Source organism: Mirounga leonina, unplaced genomic scaffold (assembly GCF_011800145.1).
Source record: "Mirounga leonina isolate KUSES-001 unplaced genomic scaffold, KU_Mleo_1.0 Mir_173, whole genome shotgun sequence".
NCBI lineage: Eukaryota > Metazoa > Chordata > Mammalia > Carnivora > Phocidae > Mirounga > Mirounga leonina.
The window spans coordinates 44,872,913-44,897,243 of NW_023270447.1; the positions used below are offsets into that span (position 1 = coordinate 44,872,913).

Here is a 24,331-nt window from a genome sequence, read left to right on the forward strand (position 1 = left end):
CCCAGCCTATGTAGTGAGAGTGGTCTCAACCCCACCTACTGGTTCTGCAGGTAGGTATGCAACCCAGGCCACACCAGTGAGAAACCCCTTTATCTCTTAAACATAAGGATTATTCCAAAAGTGACCCAAGCAAAGGACCCAAACCAGGACAATTAGAGCCATAAGCATCCAGGAGTAGAACCTTGCCCAGATCTACTGTGAAAAAGCTATTCTCTTTCTCCCTTGGGATTGTTATATTGGTGGGAATTAAACCTGGAGCTGCCCACATCATTAATGCCGCAGTCTGAGGAGATTCAGCCTCAGAATGAAGTTTACACAGAAGACAGAAGAGCTGAGGCAAAGAACAAGACATACAGATTTCTGAAGGTATCACCTGAGCATCTGGATCCAGCTCTGCCTGAAGCCATCCACCCCTAGACATTTTACTTACAAGCACCAATCCATGATTTTCTTTTGGAGGGGTAGAGGGGATAGTGAAGGAATTTGGTTGGGTTTCTTTCACTTTTAAAAATATTTCACTTGAAAGGATCTATATGAACATATCTTCAAAGCATTCATTACCAGGTATGCAACAATTCCACAACTTTTATTATAGTGTTCAGGAACTGGAGGATTTGGAAAGATCTGGAGATATCCCTCAGGGATGCCAAGGTTTTCTAAATTCATATCGCATGCCAATGGAAGGGACCCACACAAACTGACGTGCATAAATCCAACCCCCCCCCAAATACTGTGGGGATTATCCCTTTCTTGAGATCGCCTCTCATTAATCTCATCATAGTGATAATAATTTGTTTCCTATCTACCTGTTTGGCTAGATGTGGGGCCAGAACTCGTCTGGTTTGTTCATTAGGGCCTAGCATGCTCAGTAATTACCCGCTGAATTGATTCTTATAAACAACAGACTCTTGTTAACCAAAGAGGTGCTTATCTTAACTTTAGCAAGAGCCATGCCTGAATGAAGACAGAGCCAAGAGAAGTCTCTACCATGGCTAAAGGGCTGCCTAGCATGGGAGGGAGCTATTTACTTGCCCCACTGGGCAGATTCCCCTGTTTTCCCAAACAGACAAGAGCAGTGGGATGGGGTAACCAGGTTGCCTCACTTCCCTGAGACCACATGTCCTCCTCTGAGCATCCGTGGCTCCTCCCAGAGAGGAGAAACACACACTCCTCCCAGACCCACAGGAGCAGGTAGGAAGAGTAGGCTGGGGATGAGGATGGAAGAATGAAGGAAATGAGAACTCTCTCCAGAGAGTCACGTGCAAAGAAAGCAAATGCAGGTATGAGGATAAAAGGACCCGTCACAGAGATAGGGAACATTTAGTCACCGTACTTACGACAGTTCCCAGCCCTTTCCATATGTCATTTCACTCCCTCTGCCTCCTCAGGCTTTAACGTTTGGTACAGGTGGGAAAACAAAGGCAGGTAGAAGATAAGTGAGCCGCACAAGCGTACGCGGATCCCAAGTGGCCAGCCAGCACCCGAATTCTATGCTGGCTGACCCCACAGCCTGCGCACTTTGCATTGTGCTCCGCGGCTCCCCTCTGAATTCTTTCTCGGAGGTCAAATGGTTTATTTCCCTTCAGAAGTTTTTGTTCACAGGTCCCTTATTATTGTATTGGAACCTGGCAACTCTGATGTTGCTCACGTGTGTTTTGCACATCAGAAAAAGGAAGTGTTTGACCGGGGGTGGGGGAGCGACCGCCATTTCATATGAAGAAATGGCACATGACAACTGGAAATTTACTCTGGAAATACACATTTTAAACAACATTCTCTACGTGTGATTAAGTACACTCATTTTAACAATACAAAGGAGGCGGCATGAAATGGGTGACTCTCTGGGATACTGCGACCACATTAATAGGGCCGTCCGTTCCCATTTCAAATATTAGTGCTCACCGCCCCCCCCCCCCCACCGCCTACATGGATGATAAGCTGATACTACATAAACATTGTTAAAGCCACAGTTCTGTGCTACAGTAATTCACTTAACTTTAACATGATTTATGGTTCTGTCAATAGGGGAGGCTGAAAACCCTGCACTGAAGCTTCAATGTGAGCCTCATATTTAAAACAGCAATTGTGTGTGTGTGTATGTGACAGAGGAAAACATTCCACATAAAGAGGAGATACAAGTCCAATACTGACTTTTTTATTCCACTCCGAAAAGAGGAAAATAAAGAATGAGTTCAAACATGGAATCCACATGATATTAAGCTAGACCAAGAAGAAAGAACTGCTAGGGATTTATCTGATTATGTGATTTATAGTAGAAGCCACACTGGGAAGTCTTATCAATGAGAGGATTTTAAAGAAACCTTGCTCAGAACCCTGCCTTCACCATGTGTGCCTATGTGGGTCTATGGTGGGGGAGCAGGGGAAGGAAGAGAGGGAGGGAGAGACAGAGAGATGGAGGGAAAGGGGCCAGGAATTCCAAGGGAGAGCAGTTTCTTTTGTCAAGATGAGTTTAAATCTAGGCACACGTGGTTAAGCACCCTATTTTTCTCTCTGGCACTCACCCTGGGGGCATTTTGCCTCTTTAGGAGATTAAGGAGCCAATTGGTCTTACTGCACTAACCTGTCCTCCTTGGGACCACATATTAGCACGATTCCCCTACAGAAGAGCTCTCTTTAGAAGTTTGCTGTGGGGATGACAAATTAACCCAGCAGGGTGTCCCACACATCTATCTCAGTACAAATTATTAGTGTAATAGAGCTTTTAGTTATGCATTTATCTAGTAATTATTGAACGGTTACACAAAACCAAGCTGAGCAGCCATGGCCTTTTATGAGGTTCACTCGGTGGGTGGCCTTACAGTTAATTTAGGATAGTTTTCCACTAAGCAGTTCACTTGCAGACAAATTAGCTAAACAGCCTTCTCCTTTAAATATTTTCCATGTCATAGTGAAACTCTTTACAATACAATAAAGGTACAGTTTTAATTACACGCTTCCTGACTTTTGTTTAGTTGTAGTTTTAAAACATTTGCTGGCACTGTTTTTTCCTTTGGCTGGGCAGTAATAGCTGGTTATAAGTATCTGGCTAATGAATTTAATAATTTCCTGAACTGGGACTTAAAGGGTCTTTGCTAAAAAGCTGCCTTTCCTCTTCGCCATCCAGATCCTTCAAATCCCATCGGCAGTGTTTCCCACTGGGCTGGACACCAGCATTTGAGCTAACCTTGACCAACGTTCATAAGCCCTACTTACTTGTCTTTCAATGCTCCTCAAAGGTGGTACTTGTTAGGTCTCTGATGCCTGCATTTGAAAATCAATTCTGGCAATTCTTATTGTAGAATGACAACGTAATGTTTTCTCAAATGACATACTCCAATAATAAATAAACACCTTGCGTCTGTTGGCAGATTATTTCAGCACCTTGTTAGCAACAGGTACTTAATTGCTTCTCATTTCCCTGAGATGATTCAATTGCACTAAACCAGGAGAGACAAATTAGATTTAGCTCCTTTGAAAGGAGCGCCAGCAGGTTCTACAACTAAGTTAAAAGCTTTCCTAAGAGGCAAAGAAGTTTGCAGATACGATACGAGAAAGCTGAACACACCTATCACTTAGATCAAGGGGGCCTATGCCAAGGGAGAGATGCCATGGTTATGGTGGCGATTAAAGGGAGTACTTCTTCTTGCAGGCCCTTAATTTTGACAAAAAAACTTGTAATACAGCAAATATTCTACAAAAAGGGGATCATCTCAAGCTCAGTATTTTTCTTAATGCCTAGAAAGGTAGAAGCTCTTCATTAAGGCAAAGCAAATATGTATTGAGCATTTATTCACCATGCAATGCATCTCCCTAAATCCTACCGAATACATGCACTTGAATATTGTATTATTATTACAAATGGGGGATGGAAGTGACTCCCTGCTATTCCCAAACTTTCTGTGTGTCTTCAATCAAATCCATGCAGTCATTCATTTATTCAACAAATATCTGTTGAGTGCTTTCCTTATGCCAGGCACGAGGCTGAGGAGCACAGATAGGAAGAATAAAGCCATAAAGTTCCTGCTCTGAGGGGCCCTGTCATCTAGTGATAACTGCTGCCTTCATATTTTACCTCTCCTTCCTTCCTCCTCTATTATTGTCTATGAATCCACACTCCTCCAACCTTTCCTGGTGACCTCCACTTCCTGGAAGGTGATCTTAATTCTCATAATTCTCTGCAGTATGTTTTTCTTGGCCAAACCGGGAAATATTGTTAACTGCAGACCCTTAGATGTTTCATCACTAAGAGCAGGATCCCTGCTTGAATCACAAGGATCATGGACTTAGAGAGGTTTATAGAGCATATAAACTTCTGACTACCTCTCCAAACAGAAACTGGCATGACTCTTTGGAAGCCACACAATAAATCTTTGGCTTATATGGCTATTGTTTCAGCATATCTTATGTATATTTTTAGTACCGGGGCAGGCAATTTTACTTCTAAACTCCCTTCATGTATATATGTTTTCTGACTCATAAAGAAGTGGGTGGTTTAGCTTCATGCTCACATCGTGTGGTCTTTAATTCCTCAGCACTTAGTTATTGAAAAGCACAACTTGTCGCTGTCACTTTGTTTTGCATGCTTACAATCAGAAGGCACTCTGCAGGAGAAGAGGGGTTAAGTCTTAGGCTTGTTTGGACTCTTCGCAATGCCAAAATGCCACGGTAGTTCTCTATCAGGATGCCCTTGTCCCTGACAACACCCTGAGCTTCCCCTATCACAGTAATAGAACTGCTGGCCTTCTTGTCCCGTCATCCACCAGGAGGTAAACACTCTGAGGCCAGAGTCCTAGCTTCTCTCGTTCACTCTATTCGGCAACAAGTAGAGTGCCTTGTACCCGCTGTAGTGCTTGATAAATATTGGTGGAAAAAAACGAACAGATCCCCAGACAGTCAGGGGAGTGTGCAAGTCAATTTTAATATCAAAAAAGTCACACTGACCTCAAAAATTGTGTTTTGAAGTGCCTTGCCTCTAACAGAAACCCCGCATTACCAGTAGCAAGGATTCACAGGCTAATAAAAAAAAAGGTCAAATGATTTGTTTATGGCTGTTATTAAAAAACTCAGTGTGATAACATGGGTTATGTCATGCTTATCAAAAGATCTAAATGGCTATGTTATGTCTTAAGACTAATAAAAAATGTGAAAACAAATTAATTGTTTCAATAAATACAGTTTATTTCTCCCAGTGGGGAGAAAAAGGTAGAACCAAGTGACATAGGAGAAGAGGTACTGAATTGGAGACTTGATTTCTGTTCTTGGCTGAGATCTCTCATCTGCAGGAGTAACACGGAATACATTACTAACTGCTCACTGGCATATTCCCCTCCTACTTACCCACTTATAAAGCCCTAATTTTATACAGAGTGGCAATGTGTTCAGCTAAAAAAAATAATCTAGACTTCCTAGCCTCTCTTGCAGCTAGAGGTCATCATGTGGCATAGTTTGGACCATGCTGCATAACATTCTACAAAAGGTGGCAGAATGAGCCGGCCTTGCTTTCTGCTTGGAATGCAGATGTGAGGCAGGTATGCAGTGGCCACATTGTGACCAGGAGGTCACAGTATGAAGATGAACACAACCCACTAAAGCAAGGCTAAGAGATAAAATCTCAATCCTTGGATTATCAGTCTTGAATTACATACTTGTTTTTATACGAGAAACATAAAACCTGTTTTGTCGGATCTTCTGTTACTTGCAATCAAACACATTCTTAGCTGATACAGGAAATGGATGAGACCAGATTTCCAGAGCACTGTTCTCAAATTCTGTGGTTCTAGACGAGGCTCAGTAAGTGCTTACTTGCTAATTATTTTCAACCTCTGCCTTGCAATGTGTACAGTGTGGGCGCCTCCCCATTTCTAAAACCCTAAAGCACAAGACTTGCTTTACTTAGTGTAAAGCATTAAATTAAGTGAAATGCTTAAATTAAGTATAATTCATTATTTTGTTTTTGAAAATAGCAAAGATTTTAGGCAGACATCTAAATTTCAAGAAGATGAACTTTCAAGAGACTCTAAAATATCACTGATTGCTCCAAATAATTCCAATAAAAGGAGTTAGATCCTTTAAATTATCAAACTTATAACTCTTAAAAAAGCAAAGGGAAGAACAAAGATTTTTTTCAATTATCGTGAATAAAATAAACTGTCGTGATTAAATACTTTCTTATGGTTGAAATTAAAAAATTAAGTGCTGATAAAAGAAAGTCTTTGAAAGCCCAATCTTTCAGCTTAAAGTGCATAGTAATTGTAATAATGTATAATGACATACAAATGCTTTTATGGAAACTTAATGTCTTCTCCACTCCCCAGGATATTCCAAAAGGCTTTCACTCCTTTATCTAATTTTAACTACATAGGTGGCCAAGGATGGTCGCCATGGTACAGATGGCCAAACTGAGGCCACGGGGTTAAGTGACTTATCAAAACCACAAAGAAAGCCAGTATCAGAGGGGGATTTGTTTTAAGAAGCCACATGTCTCTACCTTCACGATGTACACAGAGAAGAGATCAGAATAGCAGAAACTAAGAAAAACTGTAACTTGTATATGAAAGTTTTACTCATATAATCTTATAAAAGCTTTCTTTAGCGGGAAGGCCATCGTTCTTCCCCATCTTGGACAATTCCTTACAAAGAAGTCCTGCCTAAACTATTATACATTTATCACTCTTTAGTTCTTCTGAAGCAATATGATCTTATCAGTGTCAGGGAGGGGATGAATGCTTTCTGTGTACATTGATGTACAATGTGAGTACTTTTTATTTATTCAACCAATATTTGAGCATAAAATTCAGTGCACGAGACACAATGAAGATAACGAAAAGTCTAAGTTATAGATCCTCCCTTTCAAAGGTTCCATTCTAGGAGAGCGACAAGACACATACATTAACTAGCAAAGCAAGGTGCTGGGCGCGAAAGGCTATGGGACTTTAAGGAGCGTGAGGTGATGGCAGCCTGCGTGGAGCTAGGGGGTCTTTGTGTAGAAAATCGTATTTGAGCTGGTCGTGGAATAGGCAAAATGTTGATAGGTGAAAGTAGTAGGGACAGCATGAAATTTTCAAAGCCTGGGTAAAAATGGGTGATTTACTTGTTTGCATGATTTGAGTACATACTCTATTTCCAGGCACTATGCAAACAACTGTAAACACATGATTTCAGTTCCTCCTTAGATAATATGATTCTCTTGAGGTAAAGATTATGATCTCCAATTTATAGATGAGGAACCTATGACTCAGAGAAGTAAAGCAATGTACGAGGTCCACACAGCTGGTAACAGTGGTGGAGACAGGGTTCCAACACTGGTCTGTTTGAACCCTGAGCTTTTATGCTTACCCACTGTGAAATGCTGCCTCCCTTCAAGGCCCCCCCCCTTTTTTTTTTTTGCATTTGCTTTGCAATTTCAAAGAGAGGTTTCCTTTGTAACAAGTGTCCACCATATTTCCAAATATGGCTTATGTTTGTAGTAAAAAATAGGGCCATTGTTTTTTAGCGAGGTGACCTTGCTCTGCTCTACAGCAAAGTGTTAAAATATCATCTCTGGCCTGGGCACTGAGATATGTTACAGAGTTATTGCTTACGAACTGGTGTTTGTCTGGTCAAGGTATTCCCATGAGAAATTTTAAGAAAAATTTTTTAAATTTTATTTTATTATGTTATGTTAATCACCGTACATTACATCATTAGTTTTTGATGTAGTGTTCCATGATTGTTTGCGTATAACACCCAGTGCTCCATGCAGAACGTGCCCTCTTTAATACCCATCACCAGGCTAACCCATCCCCCCACCCCCCTCCCCTCTAGAATCCTCCGTTTGTTTCTCAGAGTCCATAGTCTATCATGGTTTGTCTCCCCCTCTGACCTCCCCCCTTCCCCGCCTTCATTTTTCCCTTCCTACTATCTTCTTTTTTTTTTTAACATATAATGTATTATTTGTTTCAGAGGTACAGGTCTGTGATTCAACAATCTTACACAATTCACAGCACTCACCATAGCACATACTCTCCCCAAAGGAGGCAGCAGAAGCCTCGCAATCGGGGTACTATGGAGAGGTGAATATGCCATGTGATTCTGAGCAACGGTGTAGTAAATAGCTTCCCCTGTGCCTGTGCCCCAGGACCCTGATAAAGGACACACCTTTCTCTTCTTCCAGGCCCTGTAAAGTTCGACTGTCTGTCTGGATTCTCTAATGATTTACTGATTTGGGTTATGGCAACTCTTTACAATAAAAGGAACATGGAGGTTGAAGTCTCCTTTAGGTACACATCACATTTACTCCACACTGGCTCATTCAGTCAGACTCTCTCTCCTTCACTTTGGCCTCATCTTCCTAAAACATCAACGCTTAATCCTGTGATTTCATTCCAACCATTAGCTTTCCATCTTTTTCAGAGAAGAATATAGGGCAATATGGCACCTGTAGCAAATATTTCTTAGATAGCAAGAGGCTCAATACCAACCTTAAAAAGTATCTTAGCCCCAAAGTGTCTCGTGTTAGCCCATCTCCACTCTATGATTCTTGCCACAAAGACGCCAACAAAGAGTTTCATCTAAATTACTCCAATTCCCCTTACCAGACCACTAAGAGGGGGGCAGGGTGCAATAAGAATGGGTACCTGAGTAGATTTTCCAGAAAGGAGAACCGAGGATGCTGGGAACCATCTTGAATTCTGGTGAAAACAAAGAATCTTTGGTATTCCATAATTCTTAAACTAGGCATCTTTCTCTTTTCCTCATAAACATTTTTTTCATGGTATGAATAGGAGATCAAAGCTCATTGTTCTGAAGGCTAGGGAGGTCCAGTCTGGTTCAACCCAGTGTGGGTCATTTTAGCAAGTGTGTTTAAGCATCTAGCATGAAGAAGCTCCCAATGTTGGCCCTCAAGGGTCAATGCTAGAATTGTTATTATAATGTGTAGAACTATGGTTTTAAGACAGGACTCATAGAAGCCACTCAATATTTATTGAATAAATGATAATATATGCACACTGCTTTATGCTCCTCAAAGAGTCTCTACAAATATATATATTTTTTATCATGTCTCTATGTAAGAATAGGAGGCTGGGAGGAAAAGTTCATTCAACAATAGTACTGTCCCATTTTATTGATGAGGACATTAAAAAAAATCCACAAGATAAGTGGAAAGGCAAAGAGGCAGCTCATCCAGCTATCCTGATTGCTAGCATCCTGTTCTTCCCAATCCTGATTACCTGGCTCCACTGTGAATCTTCCTTCTGCTTGGAACGGCCTCTATTCATGTAAGCAACTTCTTAAGATTTGACCTCAGTGCTATCTAAACTTTGAAGTCTCTTTATTTGATAAAAAGTGGTAATAGCACATTCCACATCATCTTCTGAATGCTTATTTTCTTGCATCTCTCTTCTGCCCTACACTGTATGCTTGATGAGGACAGGAACCACTCAATTCCCAGCGACAGGCACTCAGTAAATTGTCATTTAATGAACAAATGAAACTCCATCGTCCCCTCCTCTGAGTTCCCGCAGAAATTTCTACTTTTAACATTCACTTAGCATTTAAAACGTTAACCTGACCATAGAAAGACGAGAAACATCACATGCCTTATCTCCTCGAGACTGAAAATCTTCTGACTAAAAGGACTTCGTATCTTTTATTTTCCACCACAGTTTAGATGCTTAATGAATGCTGACTCTGAGGATAATATCATAATGCTACCCCACTGAAAGAGACTCATTCTGGGACTGTATGATCCAATTTGGATACAAGGTTTTCAAGTTAGAAAAAAATACATAACTTGCCTTTCTGATTATAACACACACACACACACACACACACATGCACGCACGCACACCGCACAAGTGAAATAATAAGGGATCTTGAGAAAATTCTGTCAATGATCACAAGATGTTTAAAAGATGGAGCAAGTAAGTTTTCATAATTGTGGATATAGTAATCGCTTCACAAAATAGTCCTAATACTTACTTTCTTCAGTGTAATTTCTGCATGTGTGCATTGGATGGCCCTCTCAACTGCCATTTTTCCCTGAGATGCTCACAGAGTATTCATAAAGGGATTCAGATTTTTGGGTCTAACACTGAGATTAATGCAAGAAATATCAGTTTCCCCAGGCGTATGTCAAAGTAGACAAGAGACCATAACTTTCTAGGATGTTTTATAATACCAGCTGGTAGATCACAGACCTACCTAAGCGACAATCTGATGGAAGAAAGTGAACGTGGTTACAATTACTCATACTCCTACTGTGGGAGTTTCATAAACAAACTAATAAATATTTTCATCTTGCAATAAGATCAAGTTAAGTGATTTGCTGACATTCTCTTGAGGTTTAAAGCTTGTCTTTAATGTGAAATACAAATCATATTTCTTGTGGACACATTTTAATAATAAACTTAAAAGCACATGAGACAAAAAATAATGAAAACATTGCAATGAAAACCAGACAAACTATCTACCACTTCAAAAGGAGTGAGTGAAGACTGCTCGTCAACACCGTGATGCAAACAACCTCAATGCAAAATGCCACATATTGAAATCAGGTTTCAAGGAAAGGGAATCAGCAGGGATGAGAGAATGCAAAACAGCTCTTCCTTGAAAACAGGTAACTAACTACAGGAAATTATACTCACCTGACACACACACACACACACACACACACACACAAAAACACACACTCCTCTTGTCCAACTTGTAGGACAGATTTGATTTGGGTTCAGTTCAAATTATCTCCCACCTCATTGCAACATCCCACTGGGAATGAGAGGTTTGGTTCCTTTTCTAGCCTAAGGTAAGGATCAAGGGTTTGATGCCAAAGCTGTCCCCAAGGATGAGAAACTGGAGCACTCACTGCCTTTAGGAGCATTCTGGGAGAGGCCTCCATGTCTCTCCCTTTTGTTATGCTGCTCCCAAGGCCATGATCTAAGCACAAGCAAGAGTGCCTGTCGAGCGGCTCACCTCTGGGTCCTGTGATGACAGGTCGGTGGTGCTGGGTGAATGCAGTTCCCAGGGAGGAGGTCTGCGAAGGGGAGGGGCTGCTGAAACCAGACTTCTCCGACTTCTTCAGGGTGGTTGGAGATGGCATTCCTGGCAAGAAGGATGGAGTGATAAGCACACTTTAATTCAGGGCACGACGCTTGTACAGCCTAAAAGATAAACCTGAAAGAATTAAAAAAGAAACCCACCTGTGAGCACAAAATTTGTTTTGAATCGCTTTGAATCTGTCACAGGCAACCAACAGGGAGCAAAATGGTCCCTGGTAAGTCCAACTAGAACTGACTTCAACTTATTCTACTCAATCATAGTCCCTTTTGGCATGAGTGATCTTGTCTAATTATGGAGGGCCCCTGCCCAGTATTGCCTGCAAGTTGTATGTGCCTGTGGCCCCCGGGAGCCTTCAGAAAGGAGGCTCTCGAAGGCACATGAAGACCTCCTCTGCAACCACTTCATCTTGCCAGGTACCTTACTGAAGCACCAAAGCACTTTCTCCACATTTTAAATAATTTAGCTATTTTAACATTAAAAAAAGACTCTCAACAATGACAACTCAGTTGCTCATCCAATGAATTATTTATAATAGAAAAAAGAAAGAAAAGATCAAAGTAAAAAAAAAAAATCCTTAAATGTCCAACACTTGAAACTGGTTAAACAAACAGGATAGAACCCATGCAAATAGTACTGTCAGAGAATAAGGACATTCCACTGATGACATGGAATAAAGACACGGAGAGCGATTATAAAATAGGATGTTGTGCTAGGATGCCACTTAAAAATATCGGTCTCTGTACAGAGAAAGAACTGGAAGGAAATGCACATAAACTGTTAACGGTGGTTCTCTCTGTGTGTTGGATTTGGGTGGTTTTCATTGCCTCTTTTTGCTTACTTGTTTTTCCTGTGATAAACGTGTATTACTTTTATGTTAAGAAAATACAATAAAAACTTGTTTTTTTTTTATTCTTATGTTAATCCCCATACATTACAACATTAGTTTTAGATGAAGTGTTCCATGATTCATTGTTTGTGCACAACACCCAGTGCTCCATGCAGAATGTGCCCTCCTCAATACCCGCCACCAGGCTAACCCATCTTCCCACCCCCCTCCCCTCTAAAACCCTGTTTGTTTTTCAGAGTCCATCGTCTCTCATGGTTCGTCTACCCCTCCGATTTCCCCCGCTTCATTCTTCCCCTCCCGCTACCTTCTTCTTCTTCTTTTTTTTCCTTAACATATATTGCATTATTTGTAAAAACTTGTTTTTAAAAATAGTATTTTTACCATAGTTTCTGAGGTTTTCATAACATTTCCAGCATAGAAAATGCTTTGGGAAGAAAATAATGGGAAAATCGTCCCTTGTAATTATACTGCGTTTGTAACGTTCTCGGCAGCCACGCTGGCACATAACTGGAGCCATCTATCAGTCTGGAAGGGTGCCAATTAAAACAATGAAAACTTGGATATAAAAATAAAGGAAATGACTCCTTGTCTCCACATCACAGGACAAATTTGGGCTCTCTTAAATTTGCAGCACAAAACTGGTCTGTATGCACGTCAAAAGAATCAAATCTCCTTTACTTACATATGTCTGCATGTGTTGTATTCTATGACCAGAGAATTATTGGGGTGAGCCGGAAAACTAAGTAATGAAAATAATAATGATATGAGCATGTACCTGTTAGTGAGCAGTTACTAACTCCTCTGCACCGTGCCAAGCACTTTATAGGTATAGATCTGTCCCCAAACTTAGTTTGGCCTGTATCTAAATATGTCCTTGTTATTTATGTTCACAGATTTCCTTCACACAGGCTTTGAGTGTGACTACAGATTCTACAAGGATAGTGTGCTTTGCCCCTTCTATGTTCAGGATATCCAACAAAGGGTCTAGAACTCAGCAAGTGGCCTGAAAAGATATTTAAACTAGGTTTAACGGTCTCAGCTTTATCTGTGGCTTTACTAACCGACATAGTAAAACTTGGGAGTTTGACCCCAAGAAAGAAACAAATTGCAAGCTGGTAGGAACATTTACATGGTACCATGTAAGGACATTACGAAGTGGTGTGTGATTTCACACCAACTGGACAAATCTAGATCCCATCCATTCCAGATCAATATCTACGTGATTTGAATGAAAAAGCACGTCACTCAGCGGCGTTAGCTATGCTTCCTTGCTCTTTGAATCAGTAACCAAAGGCACACCATACCAATATCCTAACATCATTAGGATTGATTGGGGTTTTGGACCAACATTCATTGTAAGTAACCTAGCCTAAGGTATAATCACAGAACTACATCAGAGAGGGGACTTCAAATTAAAAAATTAAAGGGAAGAAATAAAAGTTACCAAAATGTAAACAAACCTCTCAATTCATTCAAAACTCTCTTGTGCAAAACACATTTTTAGGCTGCCAACCAGTCCACTGATTTAAGCTCAGTCAAATGCCTGAATTATGTGTCATGAAACAGAAATAGAACAGAAAATGAAAATGTCAAAACTTTTAAGATGGCAGAATTTTTTTCAGACAATGGAATCACTGAGGAAATGCAGCATCTGAACTAACCTTATTAAAGAAAGCAAATGGTTGGACTCACAGAAAAGGGAGCATTTCTTTGAAAAGTTCATGAGTTCCATCCCATGCCGTTCTAAATAAGGCAGAGAGAGTGACGTGATTTAAATCCACCATTTACATTTATCCTTTAAAAAGGGTAATAGAGGTAAGATGCAGGCAATCACGAGCATGAAGAATGATGAAGTTGGTAAACAGATTAAAAAACAGCAAAACTCAAATCCTCCTTGAAGGGTTAAAGAGAAAAGAAATACTGTTTGCACTCAAGAAGAAGCCAAACTATGTATAATCTTTTAAATTTATCACAGTCAAGTAAGATGAACCCTAAGGCTGTCATGAATCTCAAAATTACTTTGTGTTTTCAATTTTTAAAGACTTGTATTGAGCACATTTCCTTATTATATACTTTAATATTTTCTCCACATGCATAATGTATGTTTTGGTTAATTTGTTTCATATAGTTAATTGACAGGATAAAATTTCAAAATGGTAGTAAACTACTTTATGTTAAAAGCGAGAGGACATTAATCTTGACTTTCATTTTTGAAATCAAATTTGGATTCTGCCCGTTAGATTAAATGTAAGCTTCTTGTTATAATTTCTTTTACCAATTAGCTCTGCACAACTGTTAGGCCATGGTTGTACAGATTAATGACTAATTGGCTTTTTCTTAATAAAGCAAAACTTTGATTTCAATGTATTTTTCAGAAGTATCAGATTTAAAAAAAAAAGATTATAAAGTAATGCTGCCCTTTTCCTGGAACAAACAAAATATTACTTCAAAGTTCTTTTCACTATGTAAAAATAAAGAATTTTATAGAACAAGAAGCAGAAATTTAGCAGAATGCTGTGTTTCAATGGGACATTTTCTCCTATTGATTGCTCTAAAAAAACCCCCAATGGTGGTAAAGAAAATAGAAGGTGGATTTCTTTTCTTCTGTTATTTTTTTGAGAGACAGTGAGAGAGCGAGCATGTATGGGGGTGGGGGGCAGAGAGAGAGGGAGAGAGAGAATATTAAGCAGTTTCCCAGCACGGGACTCGGATCTCACAACCCTGAGACCATGACCTGAGCCAAAATCAAGAGTCCAACTTTTAACCCACTGAACCACCCAGGTGCCCCTAGGAGATGGATTTCAAAAAGCATTCTGGCTTGTCATTGGTTTTCTAACCATCAGACTTTCTGAATTTCTCTCCACTTTGCCATTTTCCTGAGCTACCTGAGTTGTTTCAAATAGTGTCCAGAGGACACAGGCAAACATGAAATTCTAGTCATTTAGTGACTCTGATCCCTGAAGGCAGTTGTAAGTGAGAGGCCCAATAGGAAAACCTTGAAAGCACAGGCCAAAAATAGTACTCACAAAGATTCCATTACAGTCATCATTAATTTGTGGTAGTCAGAATTCTAAGTTGGCCCCAAGGCTCCTGGCCCCTGGGGTACATACTTTATATAATCTCCTCCAGTTGAATGTGGGCAGGACCTGTGAATATGATGGATGTTCTTCTTGTGATTAGGTTGTTGTATTGCAAAGGTGAAGGGACTTTTGCAGATGTAATTAAGGTTCCTAATCAGGTGACTGTGAATTAAGTAAAAGGTTATTATCCTGGGTGGGCCTGACCTAATCAGGTGAACCCTTTAAAAGCGGGACTAGAAGAGAGATTCTCCTGCTGCCTTTGAAGAAGTAAGCTGCCATGATGTAAAGGGGCCTGTGAGAGGGCCACATGGCAAGGAAATGCAGGGGCCTCTGGGAGCTAAGCAAGGCCCCTGGCTGACAGCCAGCTTTAAGAAAGCTGGAACCCTAGTCTTAAAGCTGTAAGGAACTCAATTCTGCCAATACTCACAAGAGTTTGCAAGAGGACTCAGAGCTCCAGGAAGGAATGCAGCCTGGATGAAATGCTGATTGCAGCCTTGTGAGACCCTGAGGTGAGGGACCACCTCAGCTATCCCCAGACTCTTGACTCATGTTAACTGGTAATAAGGTAATAAGGTAATGAAGTAATAAATGTGTTTTGTTTTAAGCTATGTTTGTGGTAATTTGTTATACAGCAATAGCAAACTAAGATGTTACTCAACTATGAGACTACTGTCCATGCTAGAAATGTATGCATTAAAGATGCTTACTGGACACTAATTACTCACTAGAATTCCAGGATCTTCCATCATTTTTAGTAAATACATGCTAGGTAGTGAGGCTTTCCACTAGCCTACACTTACCCAGAGAAAACAGTAAGACATCTCTGTGGAAAAGAGCCAAGTAAGTGGTTATTTCCAATGGCATAAATTTTATTTCCAAATAAATTCCGAAAATTCCTATTTCTCCCTGATTCTTTTAAGAAATACCAGTAACAAAATCAGATCAAATGACATGAAAAAAACTCAAAAATAATTCGTGGGTTCTCCTATAACAAATCAAGGTTTGTTCTGGTAAGTTTTTCTACAACCTGATGTTACAGAAAGTAAAAAGAAGATACAGGGAAAAAAATACATAATTAATTTCAACTCCGTCTGTCTCCCAAATTATGAGATTTACTAAACACTTTGACCAAGAACTTTATAGGGATAGTTATGAAGCAAGTCCTACAGGAATGAGAAGAAAGTGCAATGTTGTTCTTTGCTTAAGGAAGCTTCTTAAAGGGGATTTTTAGGAGTCAAAGGATGTACAATATTAATGGGAAGGGGGGGAGGGAGAGATCTCAATAAACTATAACTATTCCAGAAACAATGGAACATGCTGGATTTTTAAAAAAGGAAAACTGTGACAAGTCAGTGTGAGTGCTTACTCAAAAATTCACTGTCCTGTGAATATTATCCTTGGTAAATGCTGCTCAAGACAGCAGGACCTTATCTCGTCTGTTGTAGGAGTTTGGGTTGTTGTTATTCAAGTTGTCAGAGAAGATTTAACTGGTCTATGTTTCTTTCTTCAAAGTATCAAAGTCAAGAACAGAAAGTTTTCAGTAATGCACATTTATAGTTGCAATCTGTTTGGGAAAAATTCTGGAAACAAGCAAACTCTGCACTTTTCTTTTAAAATCCAATATATAAGCAGGTTAGAGAGGACTACAAAATGCTGCAAGTTTGACTTTATGTATTCTCCAGATCATTGCCCTCACCTAATTCCCAATGACCTATCGTTACTGCTGCTTTAGCAGAACAACTATTATACCAAACCTGAAGGCTGCTGGAAGCCTTCATCCATTCAGTGCCCTCAAGAGAGCCAGGAGGCAGCTAAAGAGATGGTCATCAAACCTCTGCATATCGATCATTTCAAAAGCACAGACTGAAAAGAATAAAAGAATAAAAAGAATAAACTCCAAATTATGGAGTACGCACTGTGTGCCATGTACTTACAAATGTCTCAAATGCTTGCATTTTCATTTTCCAATAGGTAGGTATTAATAGCCTGGCTACTTATAACTAAATATTGCAGAAACTTGACACCAAGAGATGTCAAGCAACTTGCTTAAGACCATACACCTACTAAGTAGTATTTCAGACCCAGGTCTCTCGTTCTAAAGCTTGTATGTTTTGTGATACACCACACTGCCCCATATAGTTTCCCTTCTATATTATAAAAACTGTGTCCTACTTAAGTCAATAAAGTATATTTATAGTTGAAGTTTCTAATTTGGTTATCCAAAGAAAAAATTCAAAGAAAGGTTGTATCAGCTGCAAAAGAACATGCAAAAAATAAAAACAACTCTGAAGTATACTAAGAATCATCTTGTCTTATATAGCAGGTTTTTCTTGGCATTAGTAGGGATTAGTTAGGATTTTATTAAACATACTGCATTTATTATCAGTAATTTTAAGACGGAACCTTCAAGAAAAATAAGTATCACCTAGACTTAGAAGAACATAATGACCCAAAGATGTTAAATTGTTCAATAGTAAATACATACATTTAATATATACAAGAGGCCTCTTGCCTGTTCAACAAGTTACTTTCTCTATAAAGCCTCCTGCAAACATAAGCAGGATCAAGTCTTTTTTTTTTTTTAAGACCCAATGGTATCTCCCAAGCCTTGTTTATGTTATAACGCAGTAATACCTCAACCAGAGGTAAAGTCTAACACACAAAATTATCTAGAATTCAGTAAGTCTTGACATCAAGAGAGGCCTCTGAGCTACTAAAGTGAGTGTCAAAACAGGCAGCTTAGCTGAGTCACCAAACTCATAGGAAAGCATGGTTTTACCGACTCTAAGTATTTCAGGGAGGAGGCTGTGGTGGCCTGAGTTGAATGCTATTGAGAGGTCAGGTACAAGGAGAATAAATGAGCTCCAGGAGAGTAAGGCTCTCCTAAGGCTCTAAGACAGGTTAAAATGGTTTACAAAATCAGGAATGAGGAAGGGAAAACGGGCGTAGTCAAGTCTTCGTGAAATGAGTGTGTAGAGGGAAGCAGAAAATAGGGTGGAAGCTATAGGGGGTGGGGGGAAGCAAGGCGGAGCTTCCTGAAGATGGGAGGCAGTAAAGCACGCTTGCCTGCGAGAGATGGGCAGAAAGCAAAGACTCAGAAGATAACAGAGGGAGGGAAGTCCCGAAGAAGGCAAGAGGCCACACAATGGAGGAGCAGGACTTGAACCCAGTAGGTCAGAGCTCGTCCCACTTCCAGGGCACCGCTCCACCGAGATGCCTCTTCCTGAAAAAAGTTCCGATTATGTATCTATCTTACTAATACAGACGAATCACGAGCTGGTTTAAAATCGAGTTCATTAATGATACTGAAATATCTTTCTACAGCCTAAATGGCACATTAACAGCTGCTGTAGCTGTTCTCTTTCCCTCCGGGCGTTCAGAGTCCCCTACAACCTCTGGGTCTAGGTGCAGCAATGGGTGCCCCAGTCACGGCTGTCAGATGAATGGTATCAGCATCCATTTCCACACTGTTTCTCAAGCTCAGGATGAAAGTTGGGCAGTACCCGTACCCTATTTTGCAAGTCATCTACCACCAGCAAGTTTATGCTCGGACTCATCTCTTCCCAATGGAGCAAAGGCAGTGCTCTCTGGTAGCTGCTGCACAGGCAAGAACAGGACCTTCCTAGGATCATCTCATCTGCACCTTGTGATGAGAGGATCGCCCACCGTGATGCTAAATAAAGGCTGCGATTGCATAGATTAATTCCACAGTTAAAGGGCCATTCTGTTCCTCTGGGTAGAAACACACGCTGTGTGATACGAGGAGGTAGTTTAAGATCCTGCACTCATCTTAGATTTGTGTCCTAATGATAAAATCCATTATGGTTCATTCCAACGTGATTTATTATGATTAATGCACTCAACAATAAAAAAAGGTAAAACATTCAGACTATTTTGACTTTTAACCTTTTTCAGTGAATAGAAATGTTTTAAAATCATTTTTATGATGGGGAGAATAAAATGGAAGTTAATATAGCTTCTGAGGTTTATCCTTCTTACTCTATATGCAACCATTTAAGATGAGCTGAAAGGACCCCCAAAAGAATTAGCACATCATAAAGAAGTTCAGCTAATTCAAAAGGCTTGCATACAAGTGATTTCTTTAATTTTTAAAAATGGGAGAATGGAGTAAAAATTATATGGATTATTCAGGAGAAAAGAAATGATGAATTCTCTAATGTATTCCAAATGTTCATTTGTGAGTGAAAATTTACAACCCGGGAGAATAAAGAATAGACACATGGAAAATGTCATATAAAGATCTGGTTCCTTGGGCAACAATAAAGTTTCCTGAGTTTTTAGGGGATTTCCTCTCCTTTCAGGGTAAATACAGACACCCCAGTGTCAGGACTGAAGTTTAAAATGCTGTATTTCATCCCCCTACTACTTACAAGTAGGAGATTCCCTACCCATGCCATCTTTCCCCTAACTATCCCATCCTCCCATGTGTTCAGGGAAGGGCTAATTTTGGCTCAACATAGCAATCACACACGTTCACAGAGGACTGAGAATAAACAAGAAATTACTGAGAAAACCAAATAATTTCCTTTGCATGAAAAATAAATTCAGTATAGTATAGCAAAATGTTTTATTCATCCTGCCTACATACCCAGCTGAAAAGTAAAAAACTCAATCATACATATGTTTGGTTCATATCTGCCCTATCCAATATGGTAGCTACTAGCCACATGTACCTACTTACATTTAAATTAATTAAAATTAAATGAATTAAAAATTCAGTTGCTCAGCAAAGCCACATTTCAAGTGCTCAATAGCCATATTTGGCTAGTTGTTACAATGTTGGACAGTGCAGATACAGAACATTTGCATCACTGCAGAAAGTTCTGTTAGATAGCTCTGGTCTATATGCCACCAAATAATTTTTCATTCTTTTAGTCCTACTGTTATACAGCAGGTAAACCTCACTTTTATATTTTTTTCAGCAGGTGTAGCTCTTTTGTAAGTTACAAAGCAAAATATACACACTATACATACACAAATAACACACACAAATACAAAACATACACAAATACAAAATTATATATAGGTGGGGGGGGCGGGGAACAGCCCTCTCCTCCCCATCTCCAATAGGCTAGGAATAATCCAGTGTTCAAGCTTGGTAAACATCTTTATAGATACTTTATCTAGAATTTTATCCAGTTTCAATGATGTGAAGTTAAGTGTTTATTAAAATATGCTCACTTCCGTCCATTAGAATACGATCGAAAGCTTGGCGCTTAAGGGTCTTACTGGTAAAATTTAATTTTAGAGATATCGTCTGTGATGTTCCATGTTTGGGGTATGTCTGCACTGGGGATCTATTAATTCCAGTGTTCCTTGGATACAAGCAGAACGCCCATCACTTTACTTAAGGTAAAATTTGAAACTGATTGGAACATTTCATAGGGGAAAAAAGAAATATAATTTTAGGCCTCTTCAAGTTGCTTGAACTGTGGAATCAAGTAATGAACACTAGAAAAGGTTCTGTCAGCTAGAATCTGAGCTTAGTGTAGTCAGCATTTTCTTGCTAAACCTTATTATGGCAAAGCATTTGATTTTTCATCTCTGTACTGTGTTCATCCCCACAAATAAACTACTTTGACCTCCACCGGTTACTTAGTGAAATCTGCCCACCATCCTTCAATAACCCTATTCTTTGCCATCAAAGGCCTTTGAGTTGCCGAGAAAGTGGTAAGATAGAGCTGTGCAAGGAGCTGAACTGATACGACTTTATAACTATGCAGCAGTTCACAGTTCAAGCTGGACGCTACACAGCAAAAGGAAATTTTTTTTTTAAAGGCAATGCCTGTGGATGCTGGAAGGGGGCAACACATTTCATCACTGTAACATGGAATTTTTCACAGAAAGAGATTCTCTCTTGAGCTCTTATTTAATGCAGAAAACTCCTGGCCATTTCTTTATAAGGAAAACCTCTCTCTACAAGAGTTTGGCCTTCATTTTCGATAGATGATCCAACAGGTCATTTCAAAGCTTAAGAACACTTCAAGTTACGTTCATTATGCAAAACAAAATGAACCACGAACCTCCAAGGCAGCCCTGTGGATGCAAAAGGACCACACTGTTCTTAAACACCATTCAAACACAAAATAAAAAATACAAAGGGAAAAAAGGAAATAACTGCTACAGCTACATAAATCATTTTCTGAAGCAGTATCTGACAAAACAGTTTCTTTTTTTTAACAATGACATATCAGAAAAAAAGAAATTTCTGTGTAAAGTTGCACTTCTCCTGATTAATGCTACACTCAACACAAGAGACAGTGTCTGTCTAATTACATTAAATACTTATCTGAGAGGGATTAGCAGCATGTTTCTGCTCACTGTCATTCTTTGTGACAACGTAATGATAGATCCATTTACTTATGAGTGCCATGATTAAAAACCGTGCTGTTTTCTTAACTGTCTTCGTATCTTCGAAATATTTTATTAAAAATTACTTATCTGACACTAAGGGTAAATACTTGGCAAAGCTTTTCATATCAAGTAAGTCAACGAGTTAGTTCCATTCAGTCACAGTCTTTGTTGAGTGTCTTCACTTAGGTTTGGTGACACTTGATCACCATCATGCTTTTATATTGGAGTTAATGATTCACGCTTTTTTTCTTCTTGTCTTATTTGTCCAAATCCTAAAGTTTGGTTTTCACTTAGACTAAAAACTGCTCGTGGCCGACATTTTCTCTGGAGTCATGATTTAGCACTTCTCCTTCATATTCACACCTTTTTTTTTGGAACCCAACACAAGGATCCAATTTTATACCGACAACTCCCCACAGCCCAATCAGAATGGGTTGCTAGCAATATACCATCTTTTGCAGCTTTTTCTACTTGTATAATTAACTTTATCCAGCATCTATTAGGAAAAGGTCTTTACACAGGATAAAAACTGAAAAGCAAACCACACTGGGCTCTACAAGTGGGCTGGCTCCCCTCAAACCAGAGGACTATTTCCATATGTGTCTAAATAGACAAAACTAGGGTCCTCTCCTTTTTTTTCCCTTCCACTCACCAATCTCAAATGACAGCTGTCACCAACTGTGTCCCTGAATGTAAAAATCAACCAAATATGTACACTGAATGTAAGTGGCTGAACGCCTCCTGCAAGGCAGAGTTTATTTCTACGGCTCTAGTCAACTTAAGACAACTATCAAGTAGTCCAAATGGCAAATAATGACATTTTTAACAAGTTATATCTCTGGAAAAGTCTCCAAATGTGTGGTGAGGATATAAATTTAGGTAACCCGATATAATGATTATGTGTTGTAAAGATTTTTTTTTAACTTAAGGCATGTTAAGGCTTCAGTGCTGATGGACAGACTCATAAAAATATCAAGCACATCAAAAGGAGAAAAATTACCAGTTAAGTCTTTTGAGGATAAGATTTCTTTGCTGAAAAGAAAAAAAAAATCACCCACTGAAAAAGAGAACTCTTAAAATTAGAAGCAGGTGTTGCCACTATGAAGTGATAAATATCAAAGAATAACTGGCCCTGAAAAGCACTCTTATGCAACCCATACTACTTTTAATCCTTACATATGTATTTTGACACAAGAACATGAAGAGCTGCTTATATCGGTCCCTAAAGAGTGTTAAAACAGAAGAGATGTTGCACAGCCATTTTGATAAACCCTCTCTTCCGTTGGGTTCATGAAATGGCTGAAAGGCAGATGGCAAATTCGGACCTGCATTGAGTCGTAAGTAATCTTGACATCCTAGAATTCATTAATCTTGGAAGCTAATCACAATGAAGTGATTTCTGGGTTGGGATAACCTAACAAGGCAGAGTAATCTGGTGTTCCAGAGGACACTTCAGATTAGAAATGGATACTGGGCTGTCATTCCTTGAGTTTCTAATGACTTGAGTGCCATTTCCAACAATGCAAACCAAAACTTGACCTCTCATTACATACAATCCCTAAAGATTGGCACGTTTCTTCAAAATGAAGAGCAGTCAGATGTGTGGACCACATGAGAACCTGGGAGAGCTGGAGTAACCTCCAGATGAATACCAAAAATTCACAGTTCTATGGAAAGCCTGTTCTCCACGGTGGGCTGAAGGCACCGGATGACAACACAGTTCCTCACTCCAAACAGACCACAGAACCAAGAACTGGAGTAACCCAGTATTTTATTTTATTTTATTTTATTTTATTTTAAAGATTTTATTTATTTATTTGAGACAGAGAGAATGAGAGACAGAGAGCATGAGAGGGAGGAGGGTCAGAGGGAGAAGCAGACTCCCCGCTGAGCAGGGAGCCCGATGCGGGACTCGATCCTGGGACTCCAGGATCATGACCTGAGCCGAAGGCAGTCGCTTAACCGACTGAGCCACCCAGGCGCCCCATGGAGTAACCCAGTATTTTAAACCCAGCATTCAGAGGGGTTTTCAATTGTCAAGGAAGGGTAGTCAGTAATACTTTACTCTGAGGAGGCAAGCCAATTCACTGTATTTCAACAGATTCAGCTTTTCCATCGCGGTTTAATTTTTCATCAAGGTTAAGTGATGCTATGACATAAAGTGACTTTTTTTATTCCTGACATCTTCTATTTGAGAAACACACTTTGCGATTCAGTGCTGGACAGAACCCTCCTCATTTTAGGACTTGTGTTGTTTGGGAATCTATCAAGGAAACAGCCCCTGATTTACTATGCCAATGTGAGCATTTCTCGTAATCTCGTAGGATGTAATTCACCCATCATCTCGAAATGGGTGCCATGTCTTTGATTAATTGATGAGTTTATGATGTATTTGAAATCCTTGGATGGGTAGAGTTGGATAAATAGGCATTATTGTAATCCTCTGCCGAGCAGGAAAGTGATTGCAATGTTCACAATCGCATCAGAAACTGCCACATGGCACAGACAGAAAAGCTACTGACCCTTGAGATCTGCGTGGGCAGGGAGGTTTCTTTCTTCCTCTCTCCCCTATTTCCCAAATAAAGCCCCTATTCTGGAGTATGAAAAAGCTACTCTATTGAAGACACCGATGGCCAAAAAAAGAGAAAACTTTATTCCTATATAGACCGATGGTGTTGTATTTGATTGTTTAACATTTAAATAGAATAACCAGTATGTGGGAAAAATATAAAAACCTATGAGAGAGGGAAGTAAGTCTGAAAATAGATTTATTGTTGACCTGTATCATTTTTTACAAATCTCTCCCTCTGTCTCTCTTTCTCTCTTAGAACAATGTCTGGCCCATAGTAAGTGCTCAGTAAACATTAGCTGTTACTTATAAAACACTTCTAGAGTTAAAATTTCAGCAGCATTCCAATGACAAAATATAGGTCAATTTACCTTTCATTGTTAATCAAATTGTGGTATTATTTGAGTCTATGAAATATCTACA

The 24,331-nt window shown here is 39.6% G+C and overlaps 1 protein-coding gene across 7 annotated transcripts in view; it reads right to left on the reverse strand.

The window, feature by feature from the left end:
• NFIA (nuclear factor I A) overlaps positions 1–24,331 on the reverse strand; it is a 369,111-nt gene that overhangs the window by 68,868 nt on the left and 275,912 nt on the right. For 5 of the 7 annotated variants that reach the window (XM_035018415.1, XM_035018417.1, XM_035018414.1 and 2 more), the window contains exons 7-8: positions 10,951–11,079; positions 8,616–8,669 (exon numbers count right to left, since the gene is read on the reverse strand). In XM_035018415.1, the coding sequence (XP_034874306.1) occupies positions 8,616–8,669; positions 10,951–11,079 (183 nt within the window). The remainder of the gene's footprint in view (positions 1–8,615; positions 8,670–10,950; positions 11,080–24,331) is intronic. The other 2 variants (XM_035018418.1, XM_035018419.1) reach the window with 1 other exon arrangement.